This window comes from Neovison vison, chromosome 7 (genome assembly GCF_020171115.1).
Source record: "Neovison vison isolate M4711 chromosome 7, ASM_NN_V1, whole genome shotgun sequence".
NCBI classification, from domain to species: domain Eukaryota; kingdom Metazoa; phylum Chordata; class Mammalia; order Carnivora; family Mustelidae; genus Neogale; species Neogale vison.
In genome coordinates, this window is record NC_058097.1 from 115,091,252 (window position 1) to 115,110,089 (window position 18,838).

At 40.9% G+C, this 18,838-nt stretch overlaps 1 protein-coding gene across 1 annotated transcript in view; it reads right to left on the bottom strand.

The window, feature by feature from the left end:
- The window catches only part of CDON (cell adhesion associated, oncogene regulated), a 101,617-nt gene that overhangs the window by 13,319 nt on the left and 69,460 nt on the right, over window positions 1-18,838 (bottom strand). Inside the window, exons 15-18 of the mRNA XM_044258163.1 lie at window positions 15,332-15,454; window positions 11,829-12,050; window positions 9,423-9,703; window positions 6,214-6,293 (exon numbers count right to left, since the gene is read on the bottom strand). Of these exons, the coding sequence (XP_044114098.1) occupies window positions 6,214-6,293; window positions 9,423-9,703; window positions 11,829-12,050; window positions 15,332-15,454 (706 nt within the window). The remainder of the gene's footprint in view (window positions 1-6,213; window positions 6,294-9,422; window positions 9,704-11,828; window positions 12,051-15,331; window positions 15,455-18,838) is intronic.

An 18,838-nucleotide genomic window follows, 5' to 3' on the forward strand; every position in this document is an offset into this window, starting at 1 on the left:
TCGAACGAAATGTTCGCATGCTCCTCTCTACACACTATTTTTATTTTTTTTAAATTTTATTTATTTATTTGGCACAGAGAGAGAGATCACAAGTAGGCAGAGAGGCAGGCAGAGAGAGAGGGGATGCAGGCTCCCTGCTGAGCAAAGAGCCGGATGTGGTGCTCGATCCCAGGACCCTGAGATCATGACCTGAGGTGAAGACAGAGGCTTTAAGCTACTGAGCCACCCAGGTGCCCCTCTACACACTATTTTTATCTGCATATATCTGACCCCAGTGGAAGGTTCCCAGTGGGTGAAAGAGTGTCCCCAAGCCCAGCAACACACAGACTTTAAAGGTCGTCATTAGGCAAAACCTCGGAGATCATTCATGGTATCTGTGCTTCCTAAGGCACTAACTTTATTTCTCCTCCTGACATCAGCCACGTATAGCTTGCGCTTTTTCTCCCAGATGGATTATATCCATTTTTCCAAGCTCACTTTTACTTGGCTACTTCCTGCCCACTTCCAATCTTTCTAGAACCCTTAATATCTTGTTCCTTCCTGATGGGACCTCTCCGTTCATCTGTGAATTCCATCAGTGTCCTCTCTACTCTTTTACAAATTATCAAGACAGGCAGGATTTAATGTCAATCCTTTCCCATTAAGCTAGCCAAGCAACTGACAAAAACCCCAGTTGATTACATATCCAGAACCGCACCACTGCCTTTTAAATTGAGAAGAGGAGGAGAGAAGGAGGATAGAAAGTTTTTGATTTATTTGATTAAAATCTGTTACATTCTTGAAATGCACAAGGATTTCTCAATTAAGTCTTTAGTGGAGGGGATGGACTCCCCACAAAGCCACATTCTATACGCCTCTTTCTAGCTGTCCATGGTGAGCTATTACAAATCACTCTTAAACTGTGAAAAGCATTCAAATTAGCTGAATACAGTGAAGCAGGCATTTACAACATGCCACGAGAGCACAAGACTCAATAAAACTCCGCAGACTGCTGCAATGTACATTTCCTCATACTTGTTCTCACATTTTCACATCAGTATTCCAATATAGACAACAAAAGCCACGTTTTCTCTCCAGATAGCTACTGCCAAAACAGAGGGATGATAAAAGGGGACTAAGGCTGACACTGACTTGTTTCTTAGGAGCCTACTCTACAAAATACATTTAAGTTTCAACCCAAGAAGGCATGGCAGGACACTATGCAGCAAAGATTGCAGGGGGGTCAGGCCCTAAGTAAGACTGCCTCAGTTCTTAGGCATCTGTGGAATATAAGACCCACCCTGCGTAAAGGTGAGTTTGATATGGGGTCTAGAAGGATGACTCCCAAGGGTATGCGCTAAGGGGTAAACAGTTTCTCCTCATCTCCTGCAGTGATTCCTAGCTCAGTGGTTGTACCAAGTTACCTAGATAACCCCTTGCCTGCCTCCTCAACCAATCCCTCGTATCTTTTTTTTTTTTTTTTCCAATTGGCACTTTCTAAATCTCGCAAACCTATCTACTTCTCTTCTTGCCTACTGCAACAATCCTAGCGCCCAGCTTCTCCTCTAGCTACTGCAATAGCCATCTGATTGGTCCCCTGTATCCTCTCTTGCCCCATCCAATTTATTCTCCAAACTCCATCCAGAATGTTCTAACACAATGCCGGCCTACCTAAAATCTCTTGCTGACTCACCACAGCTCTGCATGACCTGGTTTTGCTCACCTTTTACCTCTGGCTCCTTCACTTGTGAGGTTCCTGCCACATTAGTCTTCCTGAAGCTCTGTACGAATCCTGGCATTCTGCTTACAGATTTTGTGTACATGGCACCTTGTCTTTGCCTGGAAAGTTTTAAACCTATCCCCTCCTCTTTCACCTAGTTTTACAAATTCTTCACAGCTTTAGAGCAAAATGTCACAAGCTTGGGGAGGCTGCTCTTTTCTAATACACTCTTTACTTTTGCTTTAAAACATCCAGTTTTAAGTATATAGTCATTTTCATGATTTATTTGTATCCTTTTGGAAAAAAGGTATGTCTCCCCATCAAACTATAAGCTCAAAAACCAGGCAGGGACAATGCCTAGTTTGCTTACTATGTCCCAGGACCTAGATGGGTGTCCAGCCCACTACATACTTGCAACAAATGTTTGCTGAATGAATAAATGAACGCTTTTTCCTTTCTCTCTCCTTATGCTATCCTACCCCTTTCTCATCTCCTCAAAGACATTTCAAATAACAGCACCAGGATCTGACGCTTTATTTTTATTATTATTATTTTAATGTAGACTCAACACCCAGCGTGGATCCTAATGTGGGGCTTAAACTCATGCCCCTGAGATCAAGACCTGACCTGAAACCAAGAGTCGGATGCTTAACCTACTGAGCCACTCAGGTGCTCCTTCTCAAAGACATTTCAAGCCCATAAGCAAAAAATAATTAAAAAGAGACCGCTTTATAATAAGGATGTCTAATCACTTTAAGTAAGTATGAAATAGGGCAAAACAACACCTTAAATAACTAAAAATAATCAGCCATGGCTACTGTCTCCCTTGGAGATCTCACCCATATTTAAGTTCTATTACTTAGATGCAAATGACTCCTGAATATGTCTCATTGTACCGATCTGCCCCCTGAACCCAACACCAGCACCTTCATCTGTCTCCTTGGCTTAGACAGCCGACCAGCACTTGGATCTCTAAATGCCCAAAACCAAATCCATCCCTTTTTCTCAATACATCATTTTATTAAGTTCTCCCATCTGTCCATCTTTCCTTCCTTTCTTTTTTCCAAGATTATATTTATTTATTTGAGAGAAAGAGTGTGAGCAAACACAACTTGGGGGGGCAGAGGAAGAGGGAGAAGCAGACTCCTCACTGAGCAGGGAGCCCGACATGGAGCTCGATCCCAGGACCCTGGATCATGACCTGAGCTGAAGGCAGACGCCTAACCCACTGACCCACCCAGGTGCCCCTTATGTTCCTTATTTCTATGACTATTACCATGGCAATTACCAGGCCATCCATGCTTGAAACTTTATGTTCATTTTGAACCTCCTTTATTTTTCTAGATTCCTATCCGTCAATGGCCAAGTCTTAAAGAGTCCCACTCTAGGGGCACCTGGGTGGCTCAGTCAGTTAAGCATCTGACTCTTGATTTTGGCTGAGGTCATGATCAGGGTCATGAGATCAAAACCCACGTTGGGGTCCACGTTCAGCGGGAATGTACTTGAGATTCTGTCTCTCGCTCTCCCTCTGCCCCTTCCCACCCCTCTCTCGCATAAACAAATAAGCCTTAAAAAAAAAAAAATTCCCACACTAGAACTTCCCCCATCTCTTCCTTCCTACACCTGTTCCTTGCATGAAAGCTAGGGTCTTCATTACAGAAACCATCAGGCTGGTCTCTTCCCTGCAATCCCACTGTGTCCTGCTACCACTAATCAAGCCTAAAGACATCTCTCGAATACAGGGCCTCCCTTCTCAAAAATCTTCCAGAGAAATACGATGCAATTAACCCACTGTTTTTCAACATTTAACCAATATCCCCACTTCTGCTTAACGTAAATAAAACCTCACATCCCTCCCACACCTTTATTATTGAAACATACATGCCTCGATTAAAAAAATACAATATTGCTTAAAAAAAAAAATGCTAACCCTCATCTGAGCTTTCAGAGAGTCACAATCCCTGATGAGGTTACGATAACAGAATAAGGAAAAAATTTGAAATACTGCCCGAATTACCAAAATGTGAAAGAGACACAAAGTGAGCAGAGGCTGTTGGCAAACAGGAATTGACAGACTTGCGTGATACACGGTGGCCACAAAAACACAGTATCCGCAAAGTGCGATAAAGCGAAGAAGCACAATAAAACGATATAAAATATAAACGATATAAAATAAAATGGGCACGCCCGTGTTCACCCTTAGGTAAGCCCTCATCTAACATAACTGAAATTATGCCTCTAAGTGTGTCCACGTTAGTTCAACAGGCATTCGGAGACGTAAAGGTACTGTTAGTGATGTCAACATTCTACAAGTGTAAATGCAGTAAAATTGTGCTTCTCTACCTCTCAGCGTTCAAAGCTTATTCCAGATTTTGTCAGTTGGGGTATCTTGAGCAAAGATAGCTGTTTTCGATTTCAAAGTCAAAAGAGGTAGAAGCTTTACATTTAATGATTCCAATTTTCCAGAGTTGAAGGTAGGTATTTACTAATATTTATCTGGCAGATCACTAAGCATCAAAATCACATAATGGCTCGTGGGAGCCAGAGAAGACATCTGGCTAACCGTGGAGGCAACGCAGGCAAGCCAAGACTTGCCCTAAACAGGCAGACACTCATGTAGGAAAGAAGTAAATTTAAGCCAGGGACAAACAGAAGTTGATTTTCTCAGACTAAAGAGAACACACCTATGTTCCTAGGTAAGAGTAAAACCCCCACACATGAAATGCAAGAAGTCATCAACTTAAAAAATTAATAGAACTGTAACTGCCCATTGTCTTAAAAGGGAAAAAGAAAAACACATATAACAAAAGCTCCCAATACTATACACATATACTCACTCACACACACATTTACCCACACAAATATACAAATGGCCATGAATGCAAGATGGTAGATACCGCTCATAAAAGTTCTTTTAAGGAAATGGGATGTCTTTTTGGTACCACGATGGCAACTTCGTCATAAAGACGTGATTAGCAGCAAATTACAAAAGCAAAAATCTATCATCAGAGTATGTTGGGGGTGACTTTACATTTCCTAGGGCAATTTTCCATTTTTCAGATAAGGATATAGCCACAGAGAGATTATGTAACTTTCCCCCAAGATTACAGATTTAAGCAGCAGGAAATCCCATGTCTGTCTGCTTATTCTCAAGTCCGAGGTTCTCATGTAACATCGCTTTAATGCCAATGTTGAACTGAGATCTGCCGATGGCCACAAGAATCACGTAGAAAAATACATTACGTCTTTAGGCAATACCATTTGTCTCAATTAGGTCTCTTCGATTACTTACCAGGTGTATGAAACATCTTTAGTATGTTCTTAACAAACTGTGATAAAGCCTACAGCCAGCTCAGGACAAAAATATGGCTTCAATGTTATAAACAACTTAGAATTTAGCTAGGGTCAGACAGAATTTTAAAAATGTAACAAACAACTCAGTACACAAAATAGGCAGATAGTTCCTGCTAACACAGACACCCTAAGATGGGCTAAGTAAAAGATAAGGACAAATCTCCAGGAAGTTTTATTGCTTTTGCTATGTGACTCTCAAAACACACTCTGAGAAATGTACTGGTCAATCTGTAGTTGACCAGCTACTTCCAAGTTCTGGTTTTGGTACCTTCCAGACACAGCTCTTAACCTTGTAAATGATTTAAAAATGTAGGTCCCACTTCATTTCAATAATGAAATACCCAAACTCCAGTCCATACTTATATTTAATGTATCAGCTCTAACACAATTGCTAAATTGTAGAGTTTTAGGGCTGGGGAGGACTTCTGAGACAATGTCACCCAATACCATTGTTATGGGAGAAAAAGGACTAAGGTTTCTGAAGGACACAACTTTAATACAATGGAAAATCTGATACTCTTTTGGAGTTATTATGTATAGAGGCAGCCTGAAAGCTTCCTGGATATTGTCAAAATTGAAATGGACATGTTACTCTCCATTTTTCTATCTTGTGTGAAATATTGTAAGTGCACATGTCACTTAATGATTTTTTCAAATCCCCCAAATTAAAAGAAAGCTTCGGAAAAAAAAAGGTGAGATTTTGCTACTTAATTATTGCAATGTTTTAAGAATTTAAAAAGAAAAAAACAGGTACTGAATAATCTGGTAAGAAAATTTATGAAAACACATTATACATTTATCTGTTCCCTAACATTCAAACACACTCTCATTCATAACACAGAGTGGAAAAGAACAGGTGAAAAAAGACAAAGTCTGTATATAGAAATGACTCTAAAGATTTCACAAACATCAAAACTTTTAATAATATCTCAGTAGGAAACAATATCTTTAATACTGTCCATCTATCTCAAGACCCCAAGGCCCAGAAAGGTGAAGATTACAAAGCAGGGCCAAAAAATTAGTAACAGCCCTCCACTTAAGTCTCCAAATTCTGAGATTTATAGCCTAGGTACTGTCAAGAACCTCCTTTGGTGGAGGGGGCAAAAACAAGAGTCCTACCCCATACTCCCAGCAACCCACGCAAACACAGAGCCGTGTACCTGTTGTTGTTCCGACAGTTTCGACAGTTAACGCACTCCAGCGGGTCGGTCCGGGGTACTGCTGTGTACAGTCCACCACCCTGGTCAGGGACGGAAGTACAGGGAAAAAGAGAAACACACATCGTGAAGATACCACAGACCTGAAACTGAACAGCCCCAAATGGAAAAGCCAGGCCAGTGATAAACAGCTACACGATCTATTTCAACCAACCCCCAAACAAGGTTACGCTTATCATTCTTCACCAATAGTTACATGAGTTCCATACAACACTGAAACTACACTTTACAAGCTGACTGCCATGTTTTTTTCCATGTATTTTTGTCCTGAAAGGAGCCAAAGAACTGGAGAAAGTTAGTCACTTCCCCTCCAGTCGTTCAAACCTACTGGGTCCTAAATATACTGTACGTTAGAACCTCCTGTTCATTTTTACTTTTCTAGCAGTTAAGGAATGATTTCACGTGATGCCAGTTAGAGAAACAGGGTGGGAATCTGTTTGAATGATGTCACAAGATAAACCCATCTTCATTTTCCTGTAATTATTTCGATTAGGTCTGTTCACTTGACTCACTAAGTTTTAAAACATGTTATATTTTTCCAGATGGAGTAGATTCTCAGCCAGCAATGACTTGGAGGGGAGGATTAATATTTTGATGTTGCTTTTGGCGGAAACTGCCCGGCAATTAAGAAAAATGCCCAGATTAACACATACCTCATTGTAAAACGCTTGCTTGACATATACAATGTCAAGAGTTCTCCACAACTGATGTTCAGAATTGAACCAGCCTTTCGGTCAGAGTAAAAATTCTGCTTTCAGATGAAAACCAGCAGAACTGAGTCTGATAAGGGTGGGAGAGGTTGTCCCAGTACACCCAAACCCAGGGCAGTTCTTCAAGGTTAAGGAAAGTTCAGGCAATTGTTTTTCCCAGAATACTTTCCATTTCCATTCATCTCATAACAACAGCCAGAATCTAAGCAAACCAAAAGTACTGAAAACGTCCCTCAACATTCTTGATCCAACTAGCAACAGGGATTTTTAAAGAAAACATTGAGAGAAAGAATAGCTTCTGTTACGTTCCGTCTGTGAGCAGAAGCTCCAAAGCTTCACAAAATGAAGTCAGCCTACAGGGTAATGTGTTACGTGAATCACCAAACACATCGAAGTTAATTCGATGATTTTTATGATCACCAGTATTTTGAAAATTTCCCCACTTCCTCCCACCCAGAAAAGACAAGAAAACTAATGAGTAAAAACCACAGATGAGAGCCTCTAAAATTGTACACCTGAAGAGGCAACTATTATTTAAATAGTAATTCATTGTTCAAAAAAACCCAAACTGCCGTGTCCAAATCCTCAATCAAACATCAGATTTATTTTTTTTCTTCTTATGGAAATAGCATGTGCTATTCAAACCTTAATGTTCTCTCCTTTCGTTTCTTGGACACTGTTAGTAGTTTGGACCAGGTGACTAAAAAAGTTTACGAAGTCTGAATATAAGCCATGTCTTTCCACGTAAAATAATGAAATCATTATTCTCTTTTGGTAATGAGATGCACTCAAGCAAACTAGGTATTTTTCTACAATACACTAAAAATAGATCACCCAAAACCCATTAGATGCCCAGCTCTAAGATACAAATATGTATTACAGTTTTGCTCTCCAAATGCAATATTTTAATAAATCTTTGTTGAAGTTGAGGATAAAAAAAACTCTGAACTTTTTCAGATTTTAGCACTTTGTGAGTTATGGCAAATTTGTCTGTAATCAGAACAATGACAAAAACGTCAATGACTGCTTGATTACACAATGAGTGCAACCAAACGTATCACCCATTTGATTGAAAAATAATGTGGATGCATAGCCAAACAGTGTAATAAATCAAACTTCCTAATGCGGAGAACCTCTTTAACCAGCATAATGTAAAATATGCTAGTCATTCTATTCCCATTTCAAAAACTAAACTGTATCACTGAATCCTCCCTGAAATAAAGCGTTTTTCAAGGTCTATCACTCCTTGTGGCTAAAGAATACTAATATTATAAAAGGCAAAAATCCCGGGGCACCTGGGTGGTGCAGTCAGTGAAACATCGACTTTTGGTTTCAGCCCATGTCATGCTCTCAGGGTTGTGAACTTGAGCCCTGCATCAGGCTCTGCACTTGGGGCAGAGTCTGTTTGAGACTCCCTCTCCCTCTGTCTCCTTGCACTTTCATTCTCTCTCTCTCTCTCAAATAAATAAATCTTTTAAAAAATAACAAATAAATAAATAAATAAATAAAAGGCAAAAATCTTACAGGCAACAACCCTACTGCACGTGGGATCCAACAAACAAAAGAAACTCACTATAGGTCGGAAGTCACAATCTGGTGGTCTGCAGATAGGTTCCACGTGGCCTATGCAATGCTTCCAAAAATTGGAAGTAGTTGCCAACAGGTAAAAAATCTGGCAATTTTGCCTAGATTACAAGATATTTTGGAAAAAAAATCAGAAAACCCGGTAACCACAGGCCCTCAGTCCTGTGTGCCCATAACTGGCGTGAGCTGCAGCTAGAACTCTCCAGGCTGCGACCACCTCCACCTGCTTTGCTCAAGTTCATGATCTACCTGGCTCCTCTAAAGCTTATGAGTTTTCAGACTGCTCTAAATAAAGCAAATTTAAAGTACTGGGTCCACTCTATGCCCAATGGTATTTCAAACTCTCAAGAATAACTTTCAGGGGTGAGTGGGTGGCTCAGTGGGTTAAGCCTCTGCCTTCGGCTCAGGTCATGATCTCAGAGTCCTGGGATTGAGCCCTATATCGGGCTCTCTGCTCAGTGGGGAGCCTGCTTCCCCTCCTCTCTCTCTCTCTCTCTGCCTGCCTCTTTATCTACTTGTGATCTCTCTCCCTCTCTCTCTCTGTCAAATAAATAAATAAAATTAAAAAAAAAAAAAAGAATAACTTCCAGCCAGTTCGTTAGTGGGATTCCACTTTCACTGTGAAATAATTTTAAAATATAAACCCATGATTTATATATGATGATGAATGTAACTATCACCTGACAATAGAATGCTTACAGAGATAACTCTCGATCAAGGCGCTGCCAGTAACACAGACTATTTTTAGTCTAATAAACCCAGGTTTCTATGTTGACAAAAGCCAAGGAGGCTGAGCCTGTTCTTGCTCCCCGGCACCATGGGGCATAGGGAGGCTTTATTTATAATTAGGTCTCTTACATTTACTAGGTGACGAGGATGTTCAAAATCCACATGTGTCCTGGGTAGTGAGCTTGTGTGCCCCGAGTAAAGCCCTCCGTTTAAGCTCCCATTCATGACTCCACCGACTCCGTTGGGGATCTTATGGTGAAGATGGGAGCAGCCATTGCTGAGACCGCCATTGCTTATGAAGCTTCCATGAACATTCCCATTTATCCGATTTGTGCCAGGCAGAGTAGTATATTCCACCATCTGCCCATTAATATCTGACCCCTGGTAGAGATATCCTGGAGGGTCATACTCTGTTAAAAGAGAACAAAAAGGGGGGGGGAGTAAGATAATGAAAAAGACAATCTTCTTGCTTAGGCAGTTTTATTAATAAACCCCTAAGATACTATAAATGCACTAAAATAAAATGCCCTAAATGTGTTCACTTAAAGTCTAATTATGAGATAGGCTTTAAGAAAGTTATTGCTCTTTCCTTGTGTTGAGACAGCTAGGAACTCTGAGTTAATTAAGGCCTTGTTAGTGGGAAGAGAAATTAACCAGAGAGAAATTACTCAAGAGAATTAATAAATCATGCAAGTTGCAACCATCTGAGTACCGGCAACATTAAAAGAGAGTGTTTAAACTCCCACACACTTCAAAGTGCCGAGGGAAATTATAAAACAACAACAAAAGGCAAATGTTAGGTAGGATAGTTTAAATTGTAATAAGCAACACTTTTAAATGAAGGATGGAGCTGTGTACACATTCACTGATAATCGGTTCCTTCGTTCATACAGCCCATGTGGAAGTGGTGGGGTACTAAAGGCAAAAGGCTAATGATCCCATTTCCTTTTATGAAAAGCACTTAAATAATTGCCTCAAAATTCCAAATTCCAGAGGCACACTTGCTACACATATTTAGAAAAAGTGGAACAGCCCTTAGAAAATACAGCACTTCAATTGTACAGGATTTGTTGGCGGAGTTTTGATAAATTCTTCAAAGGTCTTAGAGCAGGCCAAATACTAGATGAGGTGTCCTTCCTCCTGTTACCCAACTTCTTGCACAGGTGAGTTATCGTCGGTATACCTGCTTATCTTTTCCGCTGAACTATAAGCTGATAGGGGTACCTGGGTGGCTCAGTGGGTTAAGCCTCTGTCTTCAGCTCAGGTCATCATCTCATGGTCCTGGGATCGAGGCCCACATCGGGTTCTCTGCTCAGCAGGGAGGCTGCTCCCCCGCCCCCCTCTGCCTGCCTCTCTGCCTCCTTGTGATCTCTTTCTCTCTCTGTCCAATAAATAAGTAAAATCTTTAAAAAACCCCAACAACTATAAGCTGTCAGGGCAGAGGCCAGGTTTAGCTTCTTACCCCTGTATTCCCATTGTCTAACACAGTGCCAGACACATCAAAGACAATTAGTGAGTATCTTCTGAATATAACTGAATGGAAATCACTACCATAAATTTCCATCTTTGAACATATCACCAAGTCACAAAGGAAAATGACCTTAACAAGATCAAGCTTGCTTAGACGACTAGAGCAGCAGTTAGTTCTCTTTTAATGACTGAGTGCACACTCACACAATTAACAATTTAGAAAAGACTCAATCAAATGTTCTCCAACCCTTTAAGACTCTCACCACCACTACCACCACCTCTCTCCCTGTCTATCTCCTAGAAAGCACCAGTTCAATAGAAACAAATCACCTTTTTTTCTTTCCCCCTGAGCTATTAGCTTTGATTCTCTTATTCTGGAGTCAAAGGGGAAACCAAAAAACCTCCTCCCACCAAAGACTAAAGTCTCTGCCTGATTCGATCCCCTTGTCTTACCAGAGCTTGGAGAAACAAGAAAGGTGGGGAGGAGAGAAACTAGGGAAAGAAGAGGGAAAGGGGTTCTACGTTATCTGTTTTCATATGGCACCATCACTCCCATTACTAGACACACGTAGGGGGAAAGAGATGCCAGGCTGGAGCAGTACTGGTCAGGGACTGAAACGGGACCTCAACTGAGGTCATTCCATAACAGTAACTTAGAAAAGTATTCCTCCCCCTTCTTTCTAGCCTTTCCTACTCCTTTTGCCAAGACGTGCACTAGTACGGAGGTGTTCCTGCAACAATTCCAAAGCCCATGCTTCAAGAACTCAAGCTCTTTGGTGGTCTGACAAAGCCAGAGTTTCCCAGCACAGAGTCGGCTGTTTACTTAGAGACCTGCCGGGTTTTGGCTTTGCTGTTTATTTCTACTGGGCAATTTTACGGGACGCTCCACTTGCTCTGGCTGACAGTTCGCACAGTCTTAAAGTCACCTCCCCTGACTGCAGAGTAGCTGACGCACTTTATACCGTGACACGAACCCACGACAGTATTAGGGATCAATATTGATTCGGACAATATTTTCCTACCCATCTTTAGAAAAAGACAAGGAAAGAGGGATGAATGGCTCACTCTGTATGGTGTTTTGCTGGCGGTTCTTCCACAGGCACATGGCAATGAAGACCATGAGGATGAGGACCATGACACCGAGCACGCAGCCAACGATCAGATACAACATGTCGCTGCTTCTGCTGGGGCTGCTTGCTGGCCCAGCGTTTCGTCCACTTCCCGAAGCACTGGGAGGGGTACTCAAGTCTTTGACAGGATACTCAGAAGCTCCAGGGAGGCGTTTCACTAGTTGACATACAAAGAAAAACATGATGTCAGGGTGAATACAGACTCTATGGAATGGTTTACTCTCTGAAGGAGGTCTGGGTAGGAATGCCTGGCCAGTCTGTTTACACTTGTTACTGGGATGATCTGACCACCAGTGAGTCAGAGCGAGGGCTCCAAAGCTGAAAAATCTGATGTGCTGAAGTCTCAGTCCACAAATACTAGAGAAATCATAAAGTCAGAGAAAGAAATGCCCTCGGCGTAACCCAAACTGCTGTCTGATTACTTGCTCAACCTTACGAATGGGACTGAAACTCCTCTCTATATGACACACGTTGAGCTGAGTAGGATTCAAGATTACATATTTTATGCCTCTTTTATGTGACTGAGATGAAAGATCTGACTTTGGACCAAACAATTACATACAACTCCAAAAACCTCCCGCTTAACATTAAGCATTCCAAAACCATTGACCTTTGGGGTCCACATAAATGCAGTTCTTTATCCTAGTTCACTGATATTCTGGAAAATAGTGACAACAAAAGCTAATAACGGGTGGGACTCAAACCCCATTTTCTCTGTCCTCAAATAATATGTTCTTAATGCTTTAAATGCCATAGAAAGCAGCAAAGCACAGTGACCGATGCCTGTTCTCTGGAACCAGAAGGCCCGGGGGCATATTCTGTTCCACCACTTATCCCTAGCGGCATGACCATGACCTTCAGGAACCAGTTTCTCCATCTGGGAACTAGAGATAAAAATAAAACCTCTACAGCAAGTTTCTAATGAAGAGTAAACGAGTTAATCACGTAAAGCACCTAGAATAGAGCCTGCCACATGGCAGTGTTCAATCAATTTTGTTACTATAAGCTATTATATTATATTTCCTGTTATGGCTCCTAACGACCCAGTGGAGCAGAGCGGTCCTTAAAAAATTCTACTTCAGGTTCAACTTTCTAGCACCATTATGCAGAACAGAGCTAGGAATCCATAAAGAAGAGGCCACCTTCCAAAGGACAGAGGTCTCCAACCCTGAGAAGTGGATAAATAGTTGGCAGAGACTCTAAAGGAAATTCCTACTTCAGGTGGGATGTTGGATTAGACAATTCTAAGAACCCTGCCAATTCTAAAGAAAACAAACGGGTTTCTGAGGCAAAACAGACATTGCAGATCATATATTAAAGATCACAATTACCCACGGGGAAGTCCATCAGCTTTATTCACTTTTCATTTACTCTTTATTTATTCATAATTCTACCAAGCTTGATGATTTTGCCAGTCTCTGCTAAAGTTAAAAATTTCTGTGGTGGAAGGTGAGTGAGACACATCAACAGTAATAAGAAGACAAAATTAGTGCTAGGAAGAGCAGGAGGAAAAGGAGGAGAAGCAGGGGGGAGAGGGAGGGGAGAAGGGGGTAATGGAGGAGGAGGAGCCAGAGGGGATGGGGGAGGAGCCAGAGGGGATGGGGGAGGAGCCAGAGGGATGGGGGAGGGGAGGAGGAGAGGGAAGGGAGGAGGGAGCAGCAGCAGCAGAAGACCATGAAACAAGAAAAGTGAGATGAGAAACGAAAGAACCAAAGAAAAATCATGACAGTCTATGAACTTTTTTTTTTTTTTAAAGATTTTATTTATTTATTTGACAGAGAGAGAGATCACAAGCAGGCGGAGAGTCAGGCAGAGAGAGAGAGAGAGAGAGAAGCAGGCTCCCGCCAAGCAAAGAGCCTGATGCGGGGCTCGATCCCAGGACACTGAGATCATGACCTGAGCCGAAGGCAGCGGCTTAATCCACTGAGCCACCCAGGCGCCCCATGACAGTCTATGATCTTTAAGGGCAGGGGAAATGGCTGGCCTCAGTACCTCTGTCATTCCTGGAAAACTTTACTGAATGACTAAAGATAAGACAATCATTGTTCACAACAAGAACCTTGACTCATTTCTTTAAAAGCAGAGATTGTGTATCCTACGTTCTCTCTTTAAACAGGCTAGGAATTGTGTCATACATTTGAGAAAGTTAATCAGTATGAACAGCTAATGGTTTAAAGAGGTGTTTTCATTTGTCAGTGATCTGGAAGTCTGTAGGTAGAACCTTTTCTTCTCCAGCAAAGTCTTCTCCTCCAGCAATTAATGAGGCATACAATTATAGACACAGCTATACCAGAATACTATTTAAACAATACAGTTATTACACTGTTGTCTATGTTTTGCCTGGCTAGATTCTTAAATGTCTTGTGGACAATCACAGTGACTGGGACAAAAAGCCCCTCAAATATATACTAACCAAAGTAAATCTAGAGGTCTGTGTATATTATAGACTTAAAGGTAGATTTAATATGTGGGTTTTGCTGCAGAAAGTCGCATGACTTAGCATTAAAAGATGGAACTACGTCTTGTCTTTATAATTCCATTTTTCCGAGCCTTATTTTCTTCATTTTTAAATCAGCATCATAAAATCACCTATCGCAGGCACAAAACGTTGCCATTCAGCAGCCTTTTCCTCCCACACTAGCAGAGCTCACTTCCATTCAGTTGCCCACTCAAACCCCACACAACTCGAGTAGGTCTTGGTCAATCATTCCATGCCCAGGGAATGATCTGGGGAGCACAGTGGGACTAAGTTCTGACCACCAAGACTAGAAGGGTGTGGGGGATAGGTGAGGATTTGGGGAAATTTCCTCTTGTTCTTAAAAACAGACACAAGTTAAAACAGTCCCTTTTTTGGTCCAATTAACTGAGACTGGACATGAGTTTTTAAATAGCCACGTAGCTGTTTCTATCATTCATGTGTAGCACTGCCATCCTAAAAACAGAAGACACTGCACAATCCATACATCGGCAGAGTCAAGAATTTCAATCTAGCATTAGCACGGTGCTGATGCTGAACTTCGCCACCGTGCTTAAGAAGTTGTGTTATGCATAACTGTCATGCAAGAAACCACTTCAAGCGTACAAAGCGCTCTTTCTGAAAATTATACTTTCGTTTTGAAGTTTTCTAATTTTCGCAGCAATTCCAATCTGCAGAAATTACCCAGCAAATACTTCTACTCTCTTCATGCAGAGAAAAAAGAAGGGAAGTGACTTACTGAAATTCATGAATACAATCGATGCTTAAGTAAACTAATGAGAGAAGTGCTTTAGCCAATATATTCTATTTTCTGTTGGGATGGTCTTAATGGCTACACCTAGGGAACGGTCCAAAGAAGACGCTTCCTTAGGTAAACACATCAAGAGTCAGAAGGAATAATGCAGAGTCTAGAATTCCAGCACCATCCGGGGACAAAGCTCGAGCTCTCATTCCTCTCCTACCTTTAGTTTCGCAGATCATCACGTTACTAAACTCGCTTTCTCCCCCTTCGTTGAAGCACTGCATTTTAATATCGTAGGAAGTTTCTGGTTGCAGATGGCCAATCATGTGCCACTGCTTTGAACCTGGAAAGAAAAAATATAAAAGAAGTTTTACATATCGTACGACCTGCAAGGAGATCTCAAAACAAGGCTGGAATAGCATGTATCACCGTAGAGTCAGTCTGTGCAATGAAAACCATCTTAATAGATGTATTTTAGTAATACTCCCCAGATAAACAGCATTTTTTTAATAGGTCACGAAACAAAGGACAAGAGGTAGACTGAATTCAAGCCATACCTGTGTGTTGGTACTAATACTCTGCTTTGTTATAAATAGTTAGTGGTGAGTCTTTCATAAAATACATGTTGGCTTTATGCATAGGTGAAGGAAAAACAAAAACCCTCAAGTCCTCTGATTTTAGCCTAGCAAGTCAATCTACTCTGTCCACCAGACAGGAATACTGTACACGAGATCCACAAATGGTGCCTTATCCAGGACAAGTGACCATTTATTTACAAGACAGGTCTTAGAGAAACTCTCCATTCCACTGGACTGAACGTTACAGGAACGGACAGCTCAGCATGTGCCTGAATAAATGATTGAGAATAATCAAAAAGCAAAATCTACAAAGGGAACCTATGGGTTCCTGTTCCCACTATTTCTCTTCTTTTGAGTCAGGGTCCCCAAGCCACATAATACCTCCAACAGAATGATTTTGTTATCCACAGCACATGGCCGGTGTTTCATCTAGAAACACTCAACTGAGCACTCCTGAATGCATCACTCTCCATGTTCACTCCCATGGGCATGTGACGAACATTAATAAACAGGGACACTTCTGCCAGATTCAGTGAACTCTTCAGGCACCTTTAACCCCTCTTAGAAAATACCTCTTCAAGCTGTTTCCACAGTTCCTGAGACACTCAAATATACCACCTACTGATTCAAGACTTAATTGAAGGGGGAGGAAAAACAAAACCAAACCAAGCATCCAAGTATAAATCTACTTGGCTGACAGGACCAAGAGCACTAGGTTCCTTTCTAATTCAACACAGACAAAAATACTCCAAACCGGAAACAAAACCCCTTTTGCAGGTCACCATCACAAAATCCCTCTTTCATAAAGACCCACAGTTTACACGAAGAGAATCTGCTTGTTCTAGGACCAAGGGACTCTGAAAGTCTTGAGAAGTAAGGAATTCTATACCCCCTTTATAAGTATAAAGAGGATCCTACAATAAACTTGACTCAAAACCTTGACTCAAAGACTGGAATAGATCTACTTTGAAATTCCACAAACTTTTTCAAAGACTTTCTATTTTTTTCTCTGTCCTTGGGTCCTTTCTTGCCCAGCCCTACCCTTACCTAACTATAAACATTCTCCCGAATAATTTCCACACCAGATTTGAAGTTTTCCCTTCAAAGCCCTAGGCAAAATGGAATTAAACTACACCTCTGATCTGTTACAAATGAGAGAAAATTGTTAAAAGAACACAAATCTTGTTAGATTAGGATTCCACTGTTAGGGTAATTCTTCCATGGCTAAATGACAGAAATCACTAGTAGAGAGAAAGAGTCTTTACTGATCATTGATGAATAAGACAGCTAAGTATATTATCAGGTTAAAAGTCGACCAACCAGCACAACATATGCTTAAACGGGTAATTCTCAAAGGATGTTTTAGAAAAGGTGAGAAACCAAAGCAACAGGCTTAGAGATTAGGATGCCTGCCTGATGCTTTCATTTATTTAAAACTAAACTTTGTAAGACACAAATATTCATCACAAAAGCACTGTCTGCCAGAAACATTTATGGTTTATCCCAATGTGGAACTTAATTCAGAAGATAGGATAACTTAATATCATTGCTCTTAGTGGATTCTTTAACACTGTAATTGAATTTCAGACTTTTTCCCCAAAAGCTTAAACAATTCTGAGTCAATAGAGAAGTAATCTAAAACTTTACTTTAAAGAGAACATTACGTGCAAAGGGTAAATACTTTTGTTCCTTGGTTTGGGAGAACAGCCCAATAGTTTAAAACTGCCACAAAAAGAATTTCAAATGCATAAACTTGAAAATAGGGAATAAGCTAATTACACAGCACAGTGAAGCCCACTTAAACATCTAACTGCTTCGTCTACTGAGTTTATAAACAAGTTTTCTGTGAACCAGAAGGCAAAATTCACATTTGCAGACACTACTAGTGGATACAGAAGCTTCCATAAAGTAATTTCCTAGTTCTACACACTATGTTCACACCCCACAAACTCGCAAAAGTTCGAAGATTTAACTAGAGAGTATCCTTTAAAAACTGGTGACTAGTGGATATTTCTAGAGAGTGGAACCAGGAGAGGTAGGGAAAAGAGAGACATGGAGAAAGAGAAAGAGAGAGACAGACAGAGAGAAAGAATTGTTCCCTTTACTCATATTTACTGTTTAGAACTATTTTATGGCAAATGTTTAACCTCTGCTGAAAGAGTTTAAAAATGAAAGTCTGACAGCCCCACATTCCTAACCCAGCTAAACTAAAATGAAGACCTCACTAGGACTCAAATCTCAAATAGTGACTAACAACTCTTAACCATTTCTTCTTCTTGGATAGCCCTTCTAGAAAGTGAAATGAGTGTATGGAAAAGTAACCCTAACTGAATAGTCTGTTGAAGTTCATGAACTGAACGTACTCGTACTACCAATACCTAGGTCAAGAAAGGAAACGGTACTGGCACCCTACCCCGCATGCTTCTTCTGTCACTTTTCCCTCATTACAGCAACTATCCTAACTTCACAGAATAGTTTGGCCACTGACAAGTCTCTTACCTCATTTCCTCAATTCTTCATGTTTAAAGCAGATTTTAGAAACTGATTTGCTTCCCACTTTTCCAGATGAAGAGAAATAATCATTCTTTGATTCAAAAAATATTTACTGAGCACCTACTATGTACCAGGTATTAAAACTCAGATGATAACATTTTACTGCTTTACAAAAGACACTCCACCGGATAAACACTAAAAGGAACGCCACAATACTTAAAGAAGCCTGACAGAGCATATTTAAACTGACTTAATTATAAAGCTACTGCTACCAAAAACGATAGGCAGTATTCGATGTCAAGAAGTCACACGAAAATAACCTTGGCCTAGGGCTGTTTTCTGACATGACCCATTTGGGATGTTAGCAATTCAGAGTCAGAATCTTGGAGTACCAAAAAACCCTCTGAAGAAGACTTCCTCCCAAAACAAAAACCCCTTCCAAGACACCACCGAGAAATAAGCTTCCAGCTTCTACTGAACAGCTCCAATATTAGGGAGTTTCTTATTTTGTTAAAAATGCTGCACAGAGGGGTCTTCCTTATATGCTACTTCCTGTTGGCTGCCCTTCCCCGAACTGGCAGAGTTTCTCCTCCGCTTAACAGTCAGTCAGGATGTGAAGACAGCTGTCATGTTACTTGTTTATCGCCCCATTTCCA